The sequence below is a fragment of the Panicum virgatum genome, chromosome 7N (genome assembly GCF_016808335.1).
Source record: "Panicum virgatum strain AP13 chromosome 7N, P.virgatum_v5, whole genome shotgun sequence".
Taxonomy (NCBI): Eukaryota; Viridiplantae; Streptophyta; class Magnoliopsida; order Poales; family Poaceae; genus Panicum; species Panicum virgatum.
This window is the reverse complement of record NC_053151.1, coordinates 50540618-50565269: the sequence shown is the minus strand read 5'-3', so window position 1 is coordinate 50565269 and position 24652 is coordinate 50540618. Positions and strand designations below refer to the sequence as shown.

The window sequence follows — 24652 nt, the reverse complement described above, 5'->3', positions numbered from 1 at the left end:
GCATACAGAAGTCTTCAAATTAATTTACAACACAAGTTTTACATAAAAGTCTTAATACAAGCGACAGAGTTTAAAACACAGCGGAAGTTTAAAACTGAGTTTGAAATACAATATGATAACCACGACGACGATACAAGGTGAGCTCCACATCCTGCCCACCGATGTGATGCCAACCTGCCCGGTCTTCACGGGGAAGACGGGGCCCACTCGACGGTCCACCCAGGAGGAAGCGGCTGTCCAATCCAAGACGCACATACCTCCTCGAAGTCAGCGGGAACGCAACCTGCTAAGAAGGGTTACAACAACAACCCTGAGTATACTAATACTCATCAAGGCTTACCCGACTTTGGGTATACTTAGCCCATTACCTAGACATGCAAAGCTTTTTGGCTTTGGAGTTCTTTTGCTGAAAGGCTACTAGCAGTGAGTCCTTACTTTCAATATTTTAGCTCCATTTAGTACAGCGAGTATTAACTATATTCGCCTAACATCTAGAGCACACATGGTAGTTCAGATTAATTCTTCAAAACAACAGATACAACATGCCGACTTCACCTTTCAAAGCTTATTCCACTTCTTACTACGATGTGATGCAGTGACCAAGGTTCTCTTAATCGAGAGAGACGGCGAATCGATCTGATTTAACCTTGCAAGGTGGACCTAACTTACACGACACGCGTAAACCCCGTCGGGCCACACACGTCAACTGTTACCATCATCACCCCGACGTCTGAATCACGCCTGCCAAAACCCGGGTGAAGGGTCCCTCACGGCGAACTCCCAGAGAACCCGGAGGCGACATACAATCCAACACCCGCCATCATCCCACTCCCAGAATAGCAGGTCACGATTCAAAGTATCATTGCAATTCAGGTAATTAGCTTACCGGTTTCGACTACCTCCTACTTCCAGCATGTGGTTAGTACTGTTCAAACTCGGTCATCAGAGCCAACAACGGTACGGTCCTCAATCGACACAGGCGGGAGTTCATTTTCTCATCTATTCATAGCAATACTCCAACTCATTCCCGCCCGGTCTCCAATTCTTTTTACTCATCAGCGCATTTCAAAGCCATAGTTAAGGAACCAAGATCCTAAAACTCGCGAGTGACAGTAATCACTCGACTTTTACCGAGATCCTACTTAGCATAGCATTGCTAATGATACCTGCACACTAGTATGGACTCTCAGGTACCTAGGGAGAACATGCATACTAGGGTTTCATACAACTCCTAATACTTAAATACACAATTACTTAAATAAGCATTGAATAATTAAATTATGGTTATGCTCCGGGGCTTGCCTTGTAGGTCAGCGGGGTTAATGAGATCTTCTGGAGCGGGCTCAACGGCGTCCTTCTGCGGCTCTTCTGCTCGTGGGCGACTTCGTTCGCGGCGTCTACACGAATAAAATATGCCATGCAACAGTTAGGATACGGTGTAACGCATGAGTGCTTATGATGCGATGCAAAGATCAACTTATTTTAGCCTGAAATGTTTCCTTCAAAACAACAACTACTAAACTTGCTTAGAGCAACATGGATTAAAACAGAGGCTTGCTTTGCTAAGGTTACACATGCATGAAACAAATAACTAACAACATTTAAATAAAGAAAAGAGCATGGCTAGGGGCAAACTATAAGCAAAACCCTAACTTGCATACAGGATCTAGATATTAAAATTTACCAGATCAACGTGAATGCAATAAAGCATGCCTCACACATTTTTCCAACATTTACTGATATAGAAAAACATTTCTTTTAGCCCTAGAAAAGGAAAACAAACACTAACAGATCCACAACCAAGCACATATGCCATGCATCTGAAACTTTTACAGTGGACTACACATACAAGAATTAAGCCACTGCAAATTTTTCATAATTTTTAGAGCCACAAAACAAGTGGTACAAATTAAACTACCTTAAACACAAACTGAATTTTCAATAGGGCAAAAGTGACATTTTACATGCACAAGTATTTTTCCTCTGAATATCTTGATTTTAGAAACCTAAAAAATTTTACTTTGTATTTTTAGCATTTTTCTACGAATTTCTATGAATTTTCAAAGTTTGCAGCCTATGTAAGAAAAAGGTAAAACATTAAAAGAGGGGCTGACAGCCGGGCCCCACACATCAGGGACCCAGGCCCGCCCCCCTCCTCTGCTTCGCCCGCGCCACGGCCGTGGCTGGCGCGGCGGCCACAGGGCGGCGGCGGCGGCGTCCCGGCCCGCCCGCGGCACGCCGGCAGCGCGGCCTGGACCGCCCGCGGCCAGGGCAGCCCGGCGGGCCGGCGCACGCGACGACAAAGCAGGGCGCGCGAGCGGAGCGGCCCGTGGCGGCGCTGGGGGCAGGGGCGCGGCGGCGCACAGCCGTTCCGGCCCGGCCGGCGGCGGAGGCGAGGTCAGACGGCGGCGTCGCGGTTCACGGGGGCTGGCGGCTGCGAGGCGCGCGGCATCGGCCTGCGGGGCCCGCGCAGTGCGGCCCGCGGCGTGCGCGCGCGGCGCGCCGAGCGCCTGCGGTGGCGCGGAGGCTAATCAGCGGCGGCGCCGGATTTGGGCGGGGAAAAGGTCGGAGAGGGAGAGTAGGTTGCCGGGAAGCTCACCATGGTTCGATTTGAGGCGGAGGATGGTCGGAGGTGCGGCTCGACGGAGAGGGGGCGGAGCTCGACGAGGACAGCAATGGTGGCCGCGACGGAAATGCCCGATTTGGTCGGGAAACAAATCGAACGGGCTCAGGGAGGGGCGGAGTAGGTGCGAGGTGAGGTCGCGCGGCTCCGGGTGCGCGGAAACGAAGCAGGGTGGTGAGAGTTGGCCCGCGGGATGGATGGCGGCGAACTCGAGCTCGTGCGCTGCGCAGCAGCAGCTCGAGGCAGAGAAAGGGGATGAGGAACACGGAGATGTCTCTGGGAGACGATAAGGCTGAGCTTGAGCGGCGTCGCGGCGCGATTGCCGACGCGTGGCGTTGCTCACCGGCGGCCAGACGTCGGGACGGCGTCGGTGCGGCACAGTGAAGGCACTGGAGAGCACAGTGATCGAATTTAAGGATTTTGACTTGATTTTGGTTAACTGAAACTCCAAATTTCATGTAGCAACTTGAAATTTGGCCAAAATAAAAGTTGTAGAGGATTAAAAGATCAACAACTTTCGTTTTGGGCGGAAGTTGATTTGGAGCTCAGATCAAGGACAAAAACGAGATCGAACATCGGTAAAACAAAGATTACTATGCGAACCCGATTAACGCTAACGACGAACTCGAGTCCACGATTAGCGAAATAAATCGTGATTAGCGAGCATGATTAACACAGGGGTGTTACATGTCCAGCCGAAGCTAAGTTATTTAATCCACAACAAAAGAAATTAGATGATAAGACGGTGAGCTGCTATTTCATCGAATACCCTGATAAGTCTAAGGGATACCGATTCTACTGTCCTGATCGTTTCACTAAGTTCGTTGAGACCAGACAGGCTGTATTCCTAGAGGATGCAGGAATCAGTGGGAACTTTCCGAGGAGGGAAATTAATCTTGAAGAAATACGGGCTGAGCTTCCCATCCCGGTGATTCAAGAAACAGTAACACCTCAGTTAGTGCCACTGTTTGTTCCTTCCGTTCAGAGTACACCATCTGTTCAGATTACGCCTCCTGTTCAGAGTACTAGCGCTGCTCCGCCTGTTGAAGTAGCTCCTGAGCCTGTGAGCGAACAACAAGCTGAGCAAATGGCGCCTAATGCTGAAGTTGAAAACCCTGTCGAGGTGCCTCAGACTGCACCTCAACCAGCACCTCAGCCTGTTGAACCATTAAGAATATCACAGCGGGCTAGGAAACAGACAGTTTTCCCTGATTATGAGACATACTTAAGTGAAGACATGTATGATATTGGGAAAGCTGATGATCCTAACTCGTTTAGAGAGGCAGTATCATGTGAGAACTCTGCCAAATGGGTTGAGGCCATGGAAGAAGAGCTTAAGTCCATGAGTTCCAATGATGTTTGGGATCTGGTAGATATTCTTAATGGAGTCAAACCAGTAGGTTGTAAATGGGTTTACAAGACTAAACGTGATTCTAAAGGGAATGTCGAACGATTCAAAGCAAGGCTTGTAGCCAAAGGTTTTACACAAAAGGAAGGGATTGATTATAATGAAACTTTCTCCCCTGTGTCTAAGAAAGATTCATTCAGAATTGTTATGGCGCTAGTAGCTCATTATGACTTAGAGCTACATCAGATGGATGTCAAAACTGCGTTCCTTAATGGTGACTTGGATGAGACCATTTTCTTGGCACAACCGGAAGGTTTTGTTGTGAAGGACAATGAACATTTAGGATGCAGACTTAAGAAATCTATTTACGGGCTTAAGCAAGCATCAAGACAGTGGAACCTTAAATTCGATCAAGTGATTAAGAAATTCGGATTTAAGGAGAATGATGTGGATAATTGTATCTACACTAAGATAAAGGGTGGTAAATTTATAATTCTAATGCTTTATGTGGATGATATCCTATTAGCGAGCAGCGATAAGCGTATGCTGCATGAGACAAAGGGATTTCTTTCATCCAATTTTGATATGAAAGATCTTGGTGAAGTCTCTTATGTTCTGGGCATTGAGATACACCGAGATAGGACCAAAAGAGTACTAGGATTGTCTCAAAAGGCATATATTGAGAAAATGCTTAAGAGATTTAATATGGATAAGAGTAAGGCCACACCTGTTCCATTAGCGAAGGGTGATAAGTTTAGTGAAGCCCAATGTCCTAAGAACCAATTGGAATCAGATGAGATGAAGGACATACCTTATGCTTCAGTTGCCGGAAGCCTGATGTATGCACAAGTCTGTATGCATCCTGACTTGGCATTTGCTACCGGAATGTTTGGAAGATATCAGAAAAATTCCGGAAAGGTCCACTGGGTTGGTGTCAAGAAGGCATTACGTTACTGCCAAGGCACTAAAGACTTCATGCTCACATACAGAAGATCAGATAACCTTGAAGTTGTGGGTTATACTGATGCTGACTTTGCTGGATGTGTGGATAGTAGGAAATCTACATCAGGATATATCTACACGTTAGCTGGTGGAGCTATATCATGGAAAAGCTCTAAGCAAAGTTTAGTTGCAGCGTCGACGATGCAAGCTGAGTTTGTAGCATGCTATGAAGCAACTGGACAGGTTGTTTGGCTTAAGAATTTTATTCCGGGCCTCAAGGTAATTGACAGCATTACAGAACATATAATGTTATACTGTGATAATCAGTCTGCAGTATTCTTTTCGAGTAACAACAAGTCAAGTGGTGCTTCCAAACACATTGACCTTAAGTATCGTGTTGTGAAAGAAAGATGCCAGGATCGAACCATTAAGATTGAACACATAAGAATTAATTCTATGTTAGCGGATCCGCTCACTAAAGGCTTACCACCGAACGTGTTTAAGCAGCACGTTACTAATATGGGTTTGGTGGATAGTCTTTAGGTCCTGGTTTAGGGCCATTATGACTCCCAACTAACGAATAAGCGTTCTACCGAGGTGTTTCAGTGAGACTGTGGGTAATGGGGTCCCAGTAGTGCATCAAGCTACTAACGACGCATTGGTTCGGTACTTTCTGTTACTACTAAGGGTGAACATTAGTATAATACGACCATTAGCCTTAACCGTTCGATCAAGTGGGAGAATGTTGGAAATAAATTTCAGTTAGGATATTTGTGATCTTCACTATTAAGGAAGCGTTTAAACCATCTAAACACAATTAAGGAAACCTAATGATAAAACCCTAATGGGCTGTGATCAGCAGGCCCATTAGGCCCGTTTCCAGAGGCTGGCCCCCAGCCCCACAGTGCCTATAAATATAAGGTCGTGGTTAGCACCTTAATCACCCATTCACGTCATTCTAAAACCCTAGCCACCGCTAGTCTGATCGCTAAGGGCACTGGAGGGGTTTGGAAGGCCAAGCACTCCCGTTGGGGCCCGAAGGACGCCGATTCGCTGCTGCATCTTCTACACCGACAAGAACGCCTACTTGCTCTACGGATCAGACGTAAATGGCTGCTGCTACTGCTAACGCTGGTATAATGATTACCATTTATTCCGCATTAGATTGATTTGTCATGAACTAGGTTATGCTAAAATTCTGGGTAACGTGCCACTAATGTTAAGTTTTGGCAAATTCTAACATTGTATTCACTAATAATCTGTTGCTGCCCTCGCTTTAATTTGCTACTCCTAGCTAGCTAGCTTTTACTTTATCTGTCCACAAAAGAATGCTATAATGAATTCAGTCACAATAGTGTTTAAGTTTGACCAAATTTATAGTAAATAGTATTAGCGTTTATGTCTCCAAATAAATTTAAAATAATATATTTTATAACTAATCTAATGATATTTATTTTTTAGTATCATGAATATTATTATTATATAACTTTAGTCTAAGTTTAAACTGTTTGATTTATCAAAAAGCGAGAATTACATTCCTTTATGCAGTGGAGGGAGTACATTACATACATACTCCGTACTCTCTTCTAAGCCTGACCACAGCGGAGGGAGCAAGAGCAAATTTGCTCCCTCGTCGTTTTTCACGCCCTCTCTGTCTACAGTGCCAAACAGTACATCTACAGTGTCAAACAGTACATTTGCTCTTTCATTTGCTCCTTCCACTGTGGATGGTCTAAGTCGTCTCTGCATGCGGTGGACTGCCGGCCCCGTCACTGTCTTGTTACTCCCTTCCTGCTTGTGCTTCCTCTTGATGTTGATCATGTGCATGCATGGTCAGCACAAGAGATTTGGGCGTCCTCCAGCCTCGACGACCCTTGGGTGTTCCAAGCAGTCAGTCGACTTGCCCACAGGAATGGGTCCCACACCAAGGGTGACGGACCCACATCAAAAACACCGGGTCCTTTCTTCTCCCCCGAGTAGTCATCTGTTTGTTCCCCAACAAAAAAATCCCCACCAGGCCGGCCACCACCAAACCCCACCCCCATCCGCCATGGCTGCCGCCGGCTCCGACCCCGCCGCCGACTCGCAGCCCCCGCCGCCGATCCACCACCTTCCGCCCGACGCCCTCCACAACGTCCTTCTCCGCCTCCAGCTGCGCGACGCCGTCGTCTGCCGCCCCGTCTCGCGCCTCTTCCACGACACCCTCTCCGCCCAGTTCCTCGCGCTGCTCCCCACCCTGCGCCTCCTCCTCCTCCGCCACCCGCGCCCCGAAGGCGGCGGATGCCTCCACGCCTTCGACCCCGCGCGCCGCCACTGGCTCCGCCTACCCTTCGCCCACTTCCTCCCCTACCACTCCTTCTCCCCCGTCGCCTCCTCCACCTCCCTCCTCTACCTCTGGCTCGAGACCTCCACATCCACCTCGCCCCTCCTCCCCTCCACATCCACATCCACATCCACCTCCACCTCGCCCGCGCACCCGCCCAAATCGCTCGCCGTCTGCAACCCCTTCGCCGGCACCTACCGCCTCCTGCCCCCGCTCGGATCCGCCTGGGCGCGCCACGGCACCGTCCTCGCCGGCCCCGCCGGCACGGTCCTCGTCCTCACCGAGCTCGCCGCGCTCTCCTACACACCCTCCGGATCCGCCAAGTGGATGAAGCATCCCCTCTCGCTGCCGTCCAAGCCGCGGAGCCCCATACTGGCCTCCGCCGCAGCAGCCGTCTTCGCTCTCTGCGACGTCGGCACCCCGTGGCGCAGCCAGTGGAAACTCTTCTCCTGCCCGCTTGCCATGCTCACCGGCGGCTGGGCGCCCGTCGAGCGCGCCGCATGGGGAGATGTCTTCGAGATCCTCAAGCGCCCCCGCCTCCTTGCCGGGGCCGGCGGCCGCCGAGTCCTTATGATCGGCGGCCTTAGGTCCTCCTTCGCCATGGATGCGCCGTGCTCCACGGTGCTAATCCTCCGCCTAGATCTGGCCACCATGGAGTGGGACGAAGCTGGCCGCATGCCGCCCAACATGTACCGCTGCTTCACTGGCCTCTGCGAGGCTGCTGCTGCTTCACAGGGCAACACAATGCCCACTGCAGCTGCTGGTGGCAACAACAAGGTGAAGGTGTTTGGAGGTGATGGGAAGGTCTGGTTCGCCGGAAAGCGGGTTCGTGGGAAGCTTGCAATGTGGGAGGAGGATGAGACCGGGGGCAGTGGTGGCAAGTGGGACTGGGTGGATGTTGTTCCTGGTTACGGCGATGGTGTATACCGTGGATTTGTGTTCGATGGTGGGTTTACAGCGATTCCTTGATGCTGATGGAAACTGTATCCTAGTCCGGTGCGTGACTAAATGAGCTAAGTTAAGATTTTCATTTGGTATGGGACATCTATCTGTTGCGTACACGGGAACTGATATGTCCCCGCATTTTATTTACAATGTTTAGCATGATGAAAACTTCTAATTGTTGTACTTGATTAATGGAAAATGAACCTTAAGTTGTTTGTTTTGGACATTGAAATGCTGTAGAGTGATCCTCATTTCCTTGATGAAATGTTTCTTGATTAAGTTGGAATTTGTAGTGTTTGGTTACCATTCTGCTTGCTCATATGCAAGGTGGGAACATTATCATAATACCTTTACGTCGGTGCTGTTATTGGATGTTTGCTTCGGATTGAAATTTGGTCACCCAGCTGCCTTTAAGTAACCAAACTGATCAGCATTATGATTTACTGGGTGTTGGTGGTGTTGATACTTTTTCTAGGGTTTGCAATGGTCTTAACCTACCAGTCTACCACTTCCGTCGCTCAGCATAGAGTACTGTCAATCTGTCATGCACAATTCATAACTGCTTGCTTACTAATTCGCCTGGATTGGATGGTTAACTTGTTTAGTACTCAATCGCGGTTACCTGTTATTTGATCACTAGGCCTTTGATTACCTCTCAGTAAATAAGATGTATGCACTATAGCTGTTATTTTGGCAATCATTACATGAGTTGTGGAACCACAGGGTAACTAGTGTCTGGATGTAGCGCTGTCCTAGTTAGCACTAAAGTAATTGATGTAATTGGGCTGGCCGAATCATGACCTTATCTACCTCTAACGATGACCATGTATAGAATTTAGAAGGGATATTAATGAATATGCCACTTTTCAATATGGTCATTTTCACGATTGTGTCACAATGTCACTGATATGTTAGGGCTGCTTCTGTCTATGACAGCGGTTCAGGGTGGCAAATACTATGCACTTGCAGTGCCCCCCATTAAACATGATTTCTGGTCTACCTTTTGGCACTAGCTAGTATTGTTTTGTTACTTCACTATTGCGTCATTAGTCTCTTGAATTTTCTCAAAATAACTCATGGTACTATCATGTTATTATCAGCCTGTTTCCACTCAGAATTTGATAAAGAAGATTGCTAAAGTCTTGAAGAGCCATTTGCTTGAAGTTGGGATGTTCTCTTGGAGTCGTTGTAGTGCTCCTATGGGCTATCATGTTCACCAGTGCTCCACTTCTGCATAAAGCAACGAACAAGCGTCAACTATAGCCAATGTTATCTAAGTAAATTATAAGATTATATCTTTGTGTCTTAGGGATGTATTACTGGTAATTTTAAGCCTATGTGCAAAAGGTAACATCTTTTCAAAAAAAAAAAATCATGCTCTACAAACTCATGTGTGTACACATAGGTACTTGTATCTGATGTTTTTGGATGCCTGTGTGCTGATCTTAGCTAACAAAATATCAAAAATTGCTAACATATTTTGACAACTATTAATGGTAATTATTGTCAGCCCTGATTTTCATGAAGTTTGTTATAAGCTGCTTAGTGAATCATTAGCTTGAAAATTTGTCTGTGAAGTGTATTTGTTGTAGTGCATATTTATGCGTCGTGATAATACATATGATCCATAATTCCATTTAACCATAATTAGTGGTGGAAGCTGTTGAAACCTCACATGCCTATCTTAAGCAAACTATATGCAGTTTGTCCTTTGTCACCATAATAGAAATTTACAGATTGTGAGCTTGAAAATTTCACACTTTAGTGGTCGCTGGAGTCCATGTTATCTAGTCGTCCGACTAATCGCGATTAGTCACGATTAGTCGGGCTTATCGGTCCAGTGACCCCGATAAGGGACACCGAGTAGGTCTGGGCGACTAGTTTTCTAGTCGTCTGACTAGTCGCGATTAGTCGCGTCGATCAGGTTGAAAAACGATCAGACTTGAGATTGTTTTGTGGGCTGTTTGAGTTGTGGGCCTCGGCCGGTGACGGCTGGCAAGGTGGCCCATTAGGTTTTTAGTATATAGAGGCTGAGACAGAGTTCTAGACAGTTCACAAATCATCTCACACAAGTGAAAAATCAACCATCATTGTTGCCTTCATGCTTACTTTTTATTAAGTAATATGCAGTACATATATCATATTGGTCTTGGGACATATAGGACGACTAGGCTCGACTAATCGGCCTGATCGACGACTAATCGCGACTAGTCGTCTGATCGGTCCCATGGCGACTAGGTCCGACTAGACGATTTGAAAACATGGGCTGGAGTTGAAACTTCACATGGTTGTCTCAAACAGTTTAGTTGCAGTTCATACTTCGGCATTCTACTAGAATTCTTTGATTGATTATGAATTTGAAAATTGCATAGCAACACCTCCTGAGGGCTCTTATATCATCATGTTGCCAATTGATAGATGTCTATGGTTCCTTGATATTGGTATCGAGCCAAATATCATCATCACATTTGGTGGAATTGTGAGAAACAGTGAGAATTAGGCACTATTTCTCACGGTTGCTGTCAGTTTATTTTTCTGGTGTCTCTGAAATCCATGTTGATAAAGCTCCTCCAGATCTGGAAAAGATGCCTCAGTAGTTCCTAATTCAGTAGAAATGCTTGATTTTTGGTTGCATGGAGTTTTCTAAGACCTAGAGAAATTGACAGTGGGGCATCTCAGAAAGCTGTCCTGGCCTGCTGGCTGCTGGCCATGTCCCTGTTTTGGATTCTGGAACCGTGATTTCTGTATGTAGCCACACACACAATATTTGTAATATGGCTGGCCATTGCATTCTCCCAAGTGTGGATGTGGTCTTGTACTAAGCACCACAATATTTCAAGAAGCTGGGAGGCCTGTGTTGGCCACGGAGGTGATAATAATCTGAATGGAAATGACTCGGCATGGGATTCTTTCTGATCAGCAGCTGCTCATGTCTGATTTGGCCACTTGATTACCACCATTACAACTTACAAGCACTTTTGAGCCTTGACTGACTCTTCTCCCCCTTTTCGCAATGGATGCCACATCTAAAAGCTTGGATCTCTTTTTGGTTGCTGCATGCTACTTTCTCCTGCACAGCTTGGTTGATTTTGAGTTTGGCAGTGACGTTTTGCATTGTGTTTTCCCCTCGGTGGTGGTGATGGCAACAAAGCTAGATGTTGAGACAAACAGATTTGACACTGGACCCACATTTCATAAGCACAGATGGTTCCACAGTGTCATTCAGTGGGAGTGGCAAAATTACGAGTGGTCAATGTTTGCTGTCCTAATATTACAATTTTTTCCAACACAAAATGGCCTGCACCAAATAAACCAGAGTGGAGTCCGTGCACAGGTCCTGTCCTGTTCAGCACCAGCCAAGTGTGGAAGCGAAGTTCGGCGTCGAGGGGACCAGTAGTGCACGTTGATGGCCTCCAACCAGGACCAGGAGCCGTGGAAACCGAGGGTGGACCCTGCATCGCCGGCCGGCCGGCCGGAGATGTCCGCCCGCCTCTCTATAACTACGGTGCCGGGCTGCCGGCGGCTTCTGCCACAAGATTCTGCCAAAAAAAAATCCCCTCGGAATCCCCCCCGCCCGCCCATTTCGCCGTCGCCATCGCCATCGGACTCTGTCTCTCCGCCGGCCGCCGCCACCGCATTCTTCGCCCCTAAATCCTAGCCTTGATGCCGGACGTCTCTACGAGTATGACCAATCGAGCCGCGGGACACGATGGGGTACCATGACATCGCGGAGAGCTCCTGGACTTCCGCCGCCGCTGCAAACCGAGGAGGCTCGTCGGGCGGCGGCTACACTGACATCCTGAAGGAGATCTTCGACCGTCTCATGGCCAAGGGAATCGAGGAGGTCGTCTCAGACCCGTCGGCCTTCCGCGAACAGCTCCACCGGCACTTTGAGCGGCTGCCGGCGAGGTCAGCGTCATGCCATCTCTATCTCTTATGCTCCCTCTCTTCTCACCTGCATGCTTCCCTGCTTGGTACGGTTGACTTCCATTTCTCGGCAATTAGCAGCTACTCCATCGACTTGGACGTCGAGAAGCCGGAGGACGTGTTGCTGCACCGCAGGATTCTCGACGAGTGCGCCAACAACCCTGACAAACGCCCCGTCTTCCATGTCCGCTTCTTGAGGGTGAGCACTGCTCTGCTCCATCGTCTTCTCACTGAAAAGCGAGGGCAATCCAACACAGACTGAGAGACATTCTATTTCTTCTGCATCTATATGTGCAGTGCATTCGTGCCCCATTGGATTCAGAAGATAGTGGAGGCTCTCTCACTTCCACTTTGAGGTATTTTACGGTGTTATGTCTTACCTGCTATGCTAAAAGGTGTGTATATATATAGAAGATAGTGGAGTCTCTCTCGCTTCCACTTGAGAAACTGAATTTAGGGGATCTGAACCATGTGAAAGGATGATGGAGGACCTGAGTTTGGAGAGAAGAAAAGTTGACTCTGAGGCCAGTTCTGCGAGGGACGGCCTCGTTTAGTTGCCTCCGTAAAGTTTTTGAAATAGAATCTTTACACATCTGAAGTATTAAACATAGAGTAATCATAAAATTAATTATAGAACTCGTCTGTAAACTACGAGACAAATTTATTAGGACTAATTAATCCATCATTAGCACATGCGTACTGTAGCAATCTAGTGTCTAATTATAGCTTAATTAGGCTCATTAGATTCATCTCGCAATCTACAAGCAAACTATGCAATTCGTTTTTTATTTAGTCTAGATTTAATACCCCATGCATGTAAGATTCCTTTTCGATGTAATAGTTTTGGAATTTTGAATTTTGCAACTAAACAAGGCCGTAGTATTCTCTAATTCAGAGTTATTACACAGCCCCGGAGCTGTATCAGGCAACAACTCTTTTTTGACAACAAATATCAGGCAACAACTCTTGTATTGCATCACGATCGATCTTGTTAAGTTGAGCCATATGGCTCAATCTGAAACATCCACCTCGCTCTATCATAATTTGTAGTGAACAAAGAGGCCGCTTCTGCAACCATAGTTCAATGGGAAAAGTTATTGCTGGGAGTTGCTTCTTTGACCATGAGCACAAACTTCTATGTTATAAATTATCAATTCAGACCTGTAAAATGATTGGCCTTTCTTCCTCGCCCGCTTTTATATTTTATTACTTATTTGTGCTATTTCCGACCAGTTTGGCGAGTCCTGTGTTTTGAACTTCCCTTTTGGAAATCATTCTCTTAAATTGCTTGAGATATGTGTTTGTGTTGTCTGGTTCTTGACACTGCCAGAATTGACATTCAAATATCCACAGGAGGGACATAGAGATTCGCCCTATTCATGAAATTATTTTTTCTACCATTGACAAGACAAAGCTCCTACGTGAGGTAAGACTTAGAACACCAATCCATGTTCTATGTGGTTTCCGTTTAGGCTTCAGATGAATGACCTTCCATATTACTTAGGTGCAACTTTTTTTCGCACTGTTGTTTTGTAGTTATCTGATTTGATGTCTGAAGTTGGACTGAACATTCATGAAGCTCATGTTTTCTCAACAACCGATGGCTTTTGTCTTGATGTATTTGTTGTTGATGGCTGGGATACAAAGGTAAATAGAGTCCATGGTTGTGTAGCGCAAGCTATTCCTAATTATGATCAACCTAGGCATTAACATCTTGACTTACAAAATTTGAAGACCCCTATAAAATGTTTGATGTACTTGTACAAAACTATTCACTTTGCAAACCTCATTTCGTTGAAGGCCTATATTAGAAAGCATGTGTAGTTACTTCTTGTCATTTCATTCTCATAATTGTATTCCTAACAACATGATCATGCATGATAATGGCATGTTCAACCTTAACAACCGTAATTAATACCAAAGGTTTTTCAATGAATCAGGCATCAGTACTTTATGTTACATACTTTTTTTTTGCACGGACTTCTTGAGTGAAAATACTGTGTAATGCTGATTGCAGGAGACAGATGGTTTGCTACAGGGACTCAAGGAGACAGCAGCACGCAGTCATGTATTCTGCTTTCTTTCTCCATTAGTTTTGCATGGATATTTAAAATTTGCTGGTGCCTTCCTGGTTAGGATGAATCCACATGCTTGTAAATTACCTTTTCAAGTCAATACAGTGTTTTTGTACTTCTACTCTGATTTATAAGACAAAAGGATGAACTCATTTTGAATCCCATGTGTTATGTAGGCCTCATTAATCGAACCCAACAAATTCTGCAGCCACGGAAAAAAATACTAGAGCTGCTAGAGAAGATTGGTGATTCCGGATGTTGACAGAAGTTTACGGCAGCAGATTAGGGAGAAGATTGCATCTGGATCTTCTGGAGTCTTGTAAGAACAAAGTAACACTTTGCAACGAGTACTACGATATATGAAGCCAATTGTCTGGAGCAATATCAGCAACTGAACTTCCAGTGTCTATTTCATGCCCTTTGTATGCATTACATATTAAGGAAATGGTTTGATATGGGGACAACCTGAGTCCCTGAATAAACATAAGCAGCTGCATTTTAAAAAAAAAATATTTTGACTATATATACAGGGTAAGACTTGAAGATAGTTCAGCAATCAAGAGGTTGTGTATCTGTGTCTGCAGATTCTGGGAAACTTATCATGGTATGAATGTCGCAATAAAGTTCCTTAGAGCCGACCATGTTAAGGACTCTTCAAAAGTGGAGTTCTTGCAAGAAATAATGATCTGAAGTAAGCATTCATACTAAATCAATGTGGTACATAATAACATATCGAATCATTTAATTTCAAATTGACAGCGAGGCATCTCAGAAAGCTTTCCAGCCAATAATTCATAGTTTCATTCACAGTTGCAGGAGTCTCCGGCATTTTTTTTATCTCAGAATTTTACTTTGTTTGTGCAATCATCATTTTTTATTTGAAAGTCCTCATATGCATCTCTTGCCCAGGATGGTGGTCAAAACTATCTTAAACTTGTGACAATTGGAGCAGATCTCTTTGAGCTTTAATCTTTTTCTTTGTCTGTATGGCTATCTTGCCTTATTTGTAGTACTGTGTGGCTTGCTCACTGCTCAACTTGTTGCAAGAATACTGCGGTTTGGGTTGCATGGACGTCCCATTCCCATCACTCTCAATCTTCACCTATCCATGTAGGAGTATCTGCTAATATGAAACAGTAACCCTATGTAAGCACTGCGGCGTTAATTGCCTGATAAACAAGTAAGCCTTGCAGCAAGCTCTTATGTCAGCAAAAAAAAAAAAGGTTAAAAGTCATTGCTGTGTTGCTACTATATTATATATATCATGATTCTTATCATGTTCAATAGTGTAGATTTTCCTTGCTCGATGTTCGTGATGAATGGAAGTGTAGCCTGAGGCATGGAAACCTTGACTTATAAAAATAACTAATATTACCGTTCACTTGTGATCGATGTCCTATCATCTGAGTCAGTAACTTTGAGCATTGTATCGTTTTTTGTTTATGTTTATGAACCAGGGGGTGCGAAATGAGTGATGTTATGAATTGGGTGTCAACTGAATGATTTTATACGACGATCTTGGTTACGTGATGCCTGAAGACGTCTGTTTATGCCCGTGGTGCCAAACAGACCAATGAGCGACCAAGCACTTGCTTTGTGATTGCTTGGTATGTGTTCAATTTTTTTAAAATGAAATTGTCTAGAGTACGGAGCAGTTTTATTTTGACTTGACTGGGTAGGAAACAAAAGGAGCTTTATTACTCCTATAGATAGATTAATACTAACTCATTGAGAATTTCGTATGTGCTGACGCCATTGCCTGAGCTTTTTTCTGCCACTCTACGCATGTGCGTGCGTTGTTTGTGCATAATCTTTGATTAATTATTATCAATAAAAATGATTTTTTCTGATCTGTAAACACTAGTGGTACAGTAGAAAATCTTTGACGACTCTGAGGTCTGATGAATGATGATGGCCTGCTTGGATTCTGGAACCGTGATTCCGTAGTATAATATTAATTTCAAGTGTGGTCTTGTTTTGATAGAGTTGTATGTATTTGGTAATAAGCAGGCAGTAAGCACCCAAATCATTTAATTTAGTTTCCAGAAGCTGGCCTGGTCCGATCCTGTATTGCCGTATTGGCCACGAATTAATTGAAGGTGAGTGATGCCGCGCGCACGTAATGATAATCTAAATGGAAATGACTCGGCACGGGATTCTTTCTCATCAGCTAGCAGCTGTGATTTGCCCACTTGATTCTAATCAATCAGCTTCAAAGGTGGCTGCATCAGCATCAGCTTAATTTGGTACCTGCACCTGCCCATTACAACTACTTTTGAGTTTTGAGCCTTGACTGACTCTTCTTCCTTCTCCCCCTTGTGGCAGTGGATGTCACATGCAAGCTTTCATCTCCTTTTGCATTGGTTGCTGCATGCTAGTACTTTCTCTTCTCCCCCCTTCACAGCTTGGTTGGTTAGTTTGGCAGTGACATTTTTGCATTGTGAGCCGGCCCTCTCCCTCTTTTCCCCTCGGTGGTACGGTGGTGATGGCAACAAAGCAAGCTGCTAGATGCAGGCTGCATTGCATTGGCTCTCAGGAGACAAATAAAAGAGCCACACACAACACCAACATACTGAACCAGAGTGGAGCGCAATGTATTCCAACTCGACTCAAACCAAAGGTGCACTGCTTGTTGTTTAATTAAGAGGACTCTCTCTCTCTCTCTCTCTCTCTCTCTCTCTCTCTCTCTCTCTCTCTCTCTCTCTCTCTCTCTGCAATACAGTGGTCAGCTTTAACCACGCATTTCCTTTTCGTTCGTCGATGATGGCCTTGACAAGAAACAATTACTATATATTATTTAGTGATGAGTAGCTTTCTAAATGGGAGCCGCCGGTGGCACGACGTCGTCGCTTGCTCTGATTAACATTGCCAAATAAACTACTCCCTCACACTAGTCGATCAACAACTTGCTGCTTGTAACCAATCAACCAATCTGCCGCTCTTAACCTCTTTCTTATTGTAATACGGGCATAACCAATACTACTTGAGCCCCCCTCCACTCCGCTAGGGTCTAGGGCTAAAAAACAAGAAATGGCATCGAGGTTGCTATGCTTCTAGCCAAGTGGTGATATGATGCAGGTCGGCCCGGAACCTGACCTGACCTGACGACAGATGGACAGCAACACCCTCCGTGCCGTGCCTGAAGCCCCAAGCCAAAGCTTCTCCATGGCCTGATTGCATCTCTTCAGCTTCAGCACGGCAGATGGATCGAAAGTTGAAAGTGGGTGAGGTCAAGCGCGGAATCTTGGGTCCAGTAGTCGCTTGGTGGAATCTCCGGATCCTGTCTCTCGGAATCTCCAGAGAGAAGAAGAGAACACTACAGTAGTATCAAAGAAAGGAAGTGGCTCTTGGAGCCAGCCCCCAGGCCGGCGACCGGGGTTCGATCCACCGCGTTGGCACCGGGGAGGCCCTCTGTTACCTCTCCTAGTGAAAAAAAAAGTATCAAGAAAAGGAGCCGGTGCAAGAGATTTTTTTGGCCCTTGCTGTCTTCCGCCGGAAATGATGATGATCAGGTCAAAATCTCCGGCGGCGCACAAGGCTTTATTTTATTTACCTCATGTATGTATTGTCCTGAACCATCAGTATAGTGAGTAACTAGGGAGCAAAACCTAACAAGTCAAAAACACATATACGTACTCCCCATCTTATATATGACACTTTATATATATGAAAAGAAAAGAAAAGAAAAAGGCCTAGCCGCCTAGGACATGTCTGCATCATCCTGTCAGCAGCTTTTGCTTCAGCTTTCACAATCCGGCTTTTAGAAATCCAACTCTGGGTTTTATCAGCTTTTGCCAATTATATAAAAATATAAAAGCCGTGGGGGTTCAAGCAGATTAAACTTTGAAGTACCTGGTAGCTTTATAATCATACAAACATTAATAAGTAAAAAAAGAAAATGAAGGCTAAAGTCATCAAAGGGAGAGACGTAGACACGTAGTCTACTAGTGGTTACAAAGAGTCCTGATAGCACTTTAATTTCTGAATTCAACTCCTCGCATGAGCCTATATTTTAAGATTTAACGACGTGGCTTTATTAATTTTGATGATTGCTGGCTTAGTCTTTGAAGATGTTTACAGAAGTAGAGTTTGCGTACGCGTGTTAATAGGGATGAGTATACATCTGTTGCGATTATGTGTAATTAAAACAAAAAGTGAAGGGAAAGCACGATAATGCCAAACCTAAGTACAAGAAAGCTAACAGCGATTATGTGTAATTAAAAAAAACTGAAGGGAGAGCACGATAATGCCAAACCTAAGTACTCCCTCCGTTCGGAAATGATCTACATATTTTGACTAGAGAAAGTCAAATTTTATAAACTTTGACTAATAATTAGTTAAATTATATGTATAATTAGTTTATAAAATTTATGTCAATACATATGTATTCAAAGAGGTTTTGAGATGACATTGAGTTATTCGTAATTGACATTATATTCTAAGAGTGATTAATAAGTCAAACTTTACTTCGAATGACTTTCTCTAGTCAAAATATGTAGATCATTTCCGAACGGAGGGAGTACAAGAAAGCGGGTCCCACCGATTATATCTCGTTGTCTGTCCAATCTCCGCTGGTCGCGCGCGGAAAGGCATCTAGTATCTGCTCCGTCCATCCTCCGCCGCTCCGGCTAGCCGGGTAGTCATTTCCGCATCGGATAAGGACCCCACGCCGCCGCCGGTGCAGCAGCGGATCCGCCGCGAGCCAGAACAAGAGCATCATCTCACACACAGGCGCCAACAAGAACAAACAATTCGATTCCTTCCCTTCCGATTCCGACGACCACCCACAGGCCACAAGCACAGGGGGGCTCTGCTCCGCACTCTGCTCGTCTCCACCTTTTGGATTTGGACCTGCATCGCCGGCCGGCCGGCGACGTCACCGGCAAGTACCAAACTGCCCCCACCGCTCGCCTCTCTATAAATACGGGGCCGGCGGCTCCCGCCACAAGATTCTGCCAAAAGGATCCCCTCGGAATCCCCCACCCGCCCATTTCGCCATCGCCATCGGACTCTCTCCCTCCGTCTCTCTCTCCCTCTCGCCGCCGCCGCCGCATCCTCCGCCCCTAAACCCTAGCACTTGCCTTGCTGCCGGACGTCGCTATGACCGAGCCATAGGCGGCACCTCGGCGCCGCGGGACACGATGTTGGACGATGACATCGAGGAGAGCGAGGGCGAGAGCTCCTGGCCTTCCGCCGCCGCCGCCGACCGGGGAGGTTCCTCGGGCGGCGGCGGCGGGTACACTGACATCCGGAAGGAGATCTTCGACCGTCTCATGGCCAAGGGAATCGAGGAGGTCGTCTCAGACCCGTCTGCCTTCCGCGACCAGCTCCACCGGCACTTTGAGCGGCTGCCGGCGAGGTCAGCGTCTTGCCATCTCTATCTCTTATGCTCTCTCTTCTCACCTGCATGCTTCCCTGCTTGGTACGGTTGACTTCCATTTCTCGGCAATTAGCAGCTACTCCATCGACTTGGACGTCGAGAAGCCGGAGGACGTGTTGCTGCACCGCAGGATTCTCGACGAGTGCGCCAACAACCCTGACAAGCGCCCCATCTTCCATGCCCGCTTCTTGAGGGTGAGCACCGTACCGTACCACTGCTCGATCGTGTCTCGAGTTCCTTCTCACTGAAAACCGCGCCAACACAGACTGAGAGACGTTATTTGTTCTGCCTCTCATCTATATGAGCAGTGCATTGAGGGCCAGCAGGGACCCCTGGATTCAGAAGAAAAGCCGCAGGGCCCATCCACGAGTGAAAACGGTAATAGTGGGGGCTCTCTCACCTCCACTTTGAGGTACAGTACAGGCTAAAAACCCACGCACTTGGCAACAGGCAGCAGTTAAACTCAACCTGTTGTCGTTTCCATCAGCTTTCTCAAGGAAACAAATTATATTGTACCTCGTCGTATCAGTACTGTTATATCTTGCTTGCTAAAAGGTATATACATGCTTAAATACACTGCACAGAGATGCTGAATTTAGGGGATCTGAACCATGTGAAAGGATGCTGGAGGACCTGAGTTTGGAGAGAAGAAATGTTGTGGATGACTCTGAGGACTGTTCTGTGAGGTATTTCTCTACTTCAGAGTTATTACACATAGCCTCGGAGCTGTATCATCAGTCAAAGACTCTTGTATTGCATTGCGATCCATCTTGTTAAGTTCACCCATATGGCTCGATCTGAAACATCCACCTCGCTCTATCATAACTTCACCCACAAAAAGCTCATGCTTCTATTTTGATCTACAAAGCTTGAAAGACACTGAAGGAGGAACTACTGTGTTTGGTTTTAAAATATATATATATATATATATGCCTGATTGGTGTAGATTTCATATAAATATTTTTGCCATGCTTTCATTTCTTGTGAACAGAGGGTCTGCAATCATAGGTCAATGGGAAGAGTTATTGCTGGCAGGGAGCTTCTTCTTTGATGTGAAAGCTACCTTTTGTAGTCACCATCAGTGCGGTGTTCATGGCTAGATGCGTCATGTTCTGTTTGCTAAATTTGGTTCATCATGAGCACAAATTTCTAGGTTATAAATTTTCAATAATTCAGCATATTCCTGTAAAATGATCGGTCCTCACCCGCCTTTATATTTTACTTTATTGTGCTATTTCCCACCACTTTAGCGAGTGTTGTGTTTCAAACTTCCCTTGAGATTATTATCTTAAATTGCTTGAGATATGTATTTGTATCGTCTGGTTCATGACACCGTTGCAATCGACATTCAAATATCCACAGGAGAGACAAAGGGATTCGCCGTATTCATGAAATTATTTTTTCTACTAATGACAAGACAAAGCTCCTCGCAGAGGTAAGACTTAGAACACCAATCCATGTTCTATGTGGTTTCTGTTTAGGCTTCAGATGAATGACCTTCCATGTTCTATGTGGTTTCTGTTTAGGCTTCAGATGAATGACCTTCCATATTACTTAGTTGCAAATTTTGTTCGCGCTGTTGTTTTGTAGTTATCTACTTTGCTGTCTGCAGTTGGACTGAACATTTGTGAAGCTCATGTTTTCTCAACAACCGATGGCTTTTGTCTGGATATATTTGTGGTTGATGGCTGGGATACAGAGGTAAACATAGACCATGATTGTGTAGTGCTATCTTGTTTGTTGATATATTTTTGGAGCATGTTCCTGTTTGGATTTTTCAAACTTACGGTGGAATGTTCCTGTTTGAGTCAGGCATCAGTGCTTTATGTTAACTACTTATGTTTGCACGGATTTATTGAGTGAAAACACTGTGTAATGCTGATTGCAGGAGACGGATGGTTTGCTACAGAAACTCAAGGAGACAGCAGCACGTAGTCATGTATGTTGCTTTCTTTCTCCACTAATTTTGCATGAATAGTTTTTTTAGGCGAAATTTGCATGAATAGTTACCATTTGCTGGTGCCTTCCTGGTTACGATGTGTCCACATGCTTGTAGATTACCTTTTCAAGTCAATACTTCTACCCAGCTTTATAAGACAAAAGGAATGAACCCATTAGCTTAATATTTTTCTTACAGACTTGAATCCCATGTGTTATGTAGGCCTCATTATTGAACCCAACAAATTCTGCAGCCAAAGAAAAAATACGAGAGCTGCAAGAGAAGATTGGTGATTCGAATGTTGACAGGAATTTCCTGCAGATTAGGGAGAAGGTTGCATCCGGATCTTCCGGAGACTTGTAAGAACAAAGTAACACTTTGCAATATGAAGCTAATTGTTTGGAGCAATATCAGCAACTGAACTGCCAGTGTTTGTTTCATGCCCTTTGCATGCATTACATATTAAGGAAATGATTTGATATGGGGACACCCTGAATAAACACAAGCAAGAAACCGGCTTAATCATGAACTCTAGAGACATCTAGCTGCATTTTAAAAAAAAAAATATTTGGACTATATATATACGGCAAGACCTCAAGATAGTTCAGCAATCAAGAGGTTGTGTATGTGTTCTTATCTGCAGATTCCGAGGAAATTATCATGGTATGGATGTCGCAATAAAGTTTCTTAGAGCCGAACATGTTAATGACTCTTCAAAAGTGGAGTTTTTACAAGAAATAACGATTCTAAAGTAAGCATTCATACTAAATAACTGTGGTACGTAATAACATTCCGAATCATTTAATTCCAGAAAATTCTAACAGCCTATGTTGTGCCCAGGAGTGTTAATCATGACAATGTTGTTCGGTTCTATGGGGCATGCACTAAGCAGAGCAAGTATGTCATTGTAACAGGTGATGGTCATATTGCCTCTAATCTTAATTTCTGCTATTAATTTGGATGGGTGTCAGCGTCATTGCTATCTTGAATTTATTTTTTTAATGAAACACATTTATTTATTGATTCTGAAATCTGAACTTGACTCTATTAGATCTATATTGTTGTACTATTTTAACTTGTACGTTGTGTAATTAGAGTTTCCTGCTAACTGCATGGTTGACTAACAGTAGAGAAATTTGATTATGTTATCTTCCGTTGTAGATAGCCGTTGTGCAATCATCCTTGGCTATATTACACACAGAAAACTTGCACTATTACTAAATGTAATTCTTTTTACATTCTCATATATGAAACATCATATATGAGAACGCAAGCCCAAAGATTTTAATCCCAAAGAAGCCCCTTTTCCATGACTATTCTTATTTATTTATTTAGTTTTTGAGCCATTCAGACAACTGGATGTAATTTCCATCTGTCTAGTGTTTCATTGTCAGACAATTCATCTATCCTGTCAGCTGACATTCATGGGATTATATATATATATTTGTTCTGCTATTGGTTGTGTCCCTTTCAGAGTATATGCCTGGAGGTAATTTATACGACTTTCTTCACAAGCAAAAAAACAATTTGGATCTCACAATGGTTCTTAGGATTGCTATCGGCATCTCAAAGGGGATGGATTATTTGCACCAAAATAACATCGTCCATAGAGACTTGAAGACTGCCAATTTGCTGTTGGGCTCTGATCATGTATGTATATTATTTTGAATTCATGTAGTTACTAGTTCATGGTTCATCAAACATTGACAACTGGTCTGTGAAAATAGGTTGTGAAGATTGCAGACTTTGGAGTCTCAAGGAATCCATCTCAAGATGGAGATATGACTGCTGAAACTGGTACCTATAGATGGATGGCGCCTGAGGTGTGTTGACTCCTTGCTAGTGTGCTCTCATGAGAAGCTCATCTTACCAGATCAAAAGCATTGCTGCATGGACGTGTTCACTATTATGTTTTCACGTGTTGACATATTCCCCAATTGAGATGTACAAGTTGTAGGTGTTGAGGACGATTACTTTTAAGTTTTAATTATTGCACTTGTCGTCTGAACAACAGTATACAAAAGCTTTCTTCTGAAAGCAGTTCTTTCTGTACAAGTAGGGACATTTTGTATGTGCATCCTGCTTATAAGAGTTGCCTGTCTTATTACCAGGTAATAAACCATAAGCCCTATGATCACAGGGCAGATGTCTTCAGCTTTGCTATTGTTCTGTGGGAGTTGGTCACTTCAAAGGTAAGTCATGGTGCCATGTCCAGCTTTGACTCGTCTTGAGTTATATGAGCAACTACCTAGCCTTATTTGTGCTGTACCTGTAGATCCCATACGAAAATCTGACACCCTTGCAAGCTGCACTTGGAGTGAGGCAGGTAATTTCACAATGAGCCGGGCCGGCTGCTTGCTAGTGGTAGATGCGGCACAAGGATGAAGGGTCACAATAATAGACTAAGCTTTACTTGCTCCTTGTTTATACAATATCAGGGGATGCGGTTGGAGATCCCCCCATCGGTGCATCCGCAACTGTCTGAAATGATTCAGCGGTGCTGGGATGAAAATCCCAACATGCGTCCCTCCTTCGCTGAGATCACCGCAGAACTGGAAGACATGTTACAGCATCTGCAGGTAGCATTCTTCTTCCCTATGTTGCTAGTAGCTACGCTGGGCAACGGCGAGAAATGGTTTGTGCACTGAAGGTGGCCTGATGAAAATCTGAATATTTTTCAGGCCTCCAAGGGAACCAACCGTCATTCCAAAGCAAAGGTGCACAAGAAAGTACAGAGAGAGATAGAATAACGAGGTTCTCAGTAACGTTGTCAAGAATAGCTTGCTTAGAGGAGTTTTAAGTATCATCGCCCATATTATATATGTGGCTACTACGCTACGGTTAGTTGCTACGAAGATGCTGCGAGTATAGAATGCTTTTACAAAACTTGGAGCGATTTATGGTTCTACATATGTGGGGTGCTTGCTTGCCTATATAATCTCTTTTCCTCGATTTGTATGGGCTTCTGTTGCTCCCAAAATACAGCATGAAAGGACAGAAAAGACATACTCATGTATATATAAGATGGCTTGGAAGCAGCATAGAAGTGGTCGCTGTAGTGTTTTGTCTACTTGTTTCCCATTTCTACATGAGACAAATATATTTGTTTCCACTAGCATTCTTGGTGCGCCGCATATTTTATTGAGTTGC

General features: G+C 44.8%; 3 protein-coding genes across 7 annotated transcripts; all 3 read left to right on the top strand.

The window, feature by feature from the left end:
* Positions 1 to 6893: 6893 nt before the first annotated feature.
* LOC120682174 (SKP1-interacting partner 15-like) lies at positions 6894 to 8446 on the top strand. Its single transcript, XM_039963954.1, has one exon. The coding sequence runs from the start codon at positions 6964 to 6966 to the stop codon at positions 8203 to 8205; it is 1242 nt and encodes a 413-aa protein (XP_039819888.1). The 5' UTR covers positions 6894 to 6963; the 3' UTR covers positions 8206 to 8446.
* Positions 8447 to 11709: 3263 nt separating this feature from the next.
* On the top strand, positions 11710 to 14814 carry LOC120682177 (serine/threonine-protein kinase STY8-like). 4 transcript variants are annotated; one of them, XM_039963959.1, is made up of 7 exons: positions 11710 to 12090; positions 12190 to 12307; positions 12406 to 12464; positions 13462 to 13534; positions 13645 to 13755; positions 14126 to 14176; positions 14360 to 14814. In XM_039963959.1, exons 1-7 carry the CDS (start codon positions 11891 to 11893, stop codon positions 14408 to 14410), a joined length of 663 nt encoding a protein of 220 aa, XP_039819893.1. In that variant the 5' UTR covers positions 11710 to 11890; the 3' UTR covers positions 14411 to 14814. The 4 variants fall into 4 exon arrangements, with proteins under 4 accessions (XP_039819893.1, XP_039819891.1, XP_039819892.1 ...); XM_039963958.1 differs by having other exon boundaries at positions 11722 to 12090; positions 14126 to 14239; XM_039963957.1 differs by having other exon boundaries at positions 11710 to 12307.
* A 3957-nt stretch (positions 14815 to 18771) lies between these two features.
* On the top strand, positions 18772 to 24620 carry LOC120682173 (serine/threonine-protein kinase STY8-like). Of its 2 annotated transcripts, XM_039963953.1 has the most exons (16): positions 18825 to 19542; positions 19640 to 19757; positions 19872 to 19975; positions 20148 to 20249; positions 20926 to 20998; positions 21154 to 21264; positions 21452 to 21502; positions 21725 to 21861; positions 22146 to 22253; positions 22343 to 22416; positions 22977 to 23152; positions 23230 to 23325; positions 23614 to 23694; positions 23778 to 23828; positions 23941 to 24081; positions 24184 to 24620. In XM_039963953.1, the coding sequence occupies exons 1-16, from the start codon at positions 19325 to 19327 to the stop codon at positions 24250 to 24252; spliced, it is 1710 nt and encodes a 569-aa protein (XP_039819887.1). In that variant the 5' UTR covers positions 18825 to 19324; the 3' UTR covers positions 24253 to 24620. The 2 variants fall into 2 exon arrangements, with proteins under 2 accessions (XP_039819886.1, XP_039819887.1); XM_039963952.1 differs by having other exon boundaries at positions 18772 to 19757; positions 24184 to 24572.
* Positions 24621 to 24652: the final 32 nt, after the last annotated feature.

Coding starts and splice junctions, on each gene's coding strand:
- LOC120682174 (XM_039963954.1), top strand. CDS start 6,964: ATGGCTGCCGCCGGCTCCGACCCCGCCGCCGACTCGCAGCCCCCGCCG.
- LOC120682177 (XM_039963956.1), top strand. CDS start 11,891: ATGGGGTACCATGACATCGCGGAGAGCTCCTGGACTTCCGCCGCCGCT. Junction 13,535..13,644: donor AGACAAAGCTCCTACGTGAG/GTAAGACTTAGA, acceptor GTTGTTTTGTAG/TTATCTGATTTGATGTCTGA. Junction 14,240..14,359: donor AATTTGCTGGTGCCTTCCTG/GTTAGGATGAAT, acceptor TGTGTTATGTAG/GCCTCATTAATCGAACCCAA.
- LOC120682173 (XM_039963952.1), top strand. CDS start 19,335: ATGACATCGAGGAGAGCGAGGGCGAGAGCTCCTGGCCTTCCGCCGCCG. Junction 21,265..21,451: donor TTGATGGCTGGGATACAGAG/GTAAACATAGAC, acceptor TGCTGATTGCAG/GAGACGGATGGTTTGCTACA. Junction 23,829..23,940: donor CTGCACTTGGAGTGAGGCAG/GTAATTTCACAA, acceptor ATACAATATCAG/GGGATGCGGTTGGAGATCCC.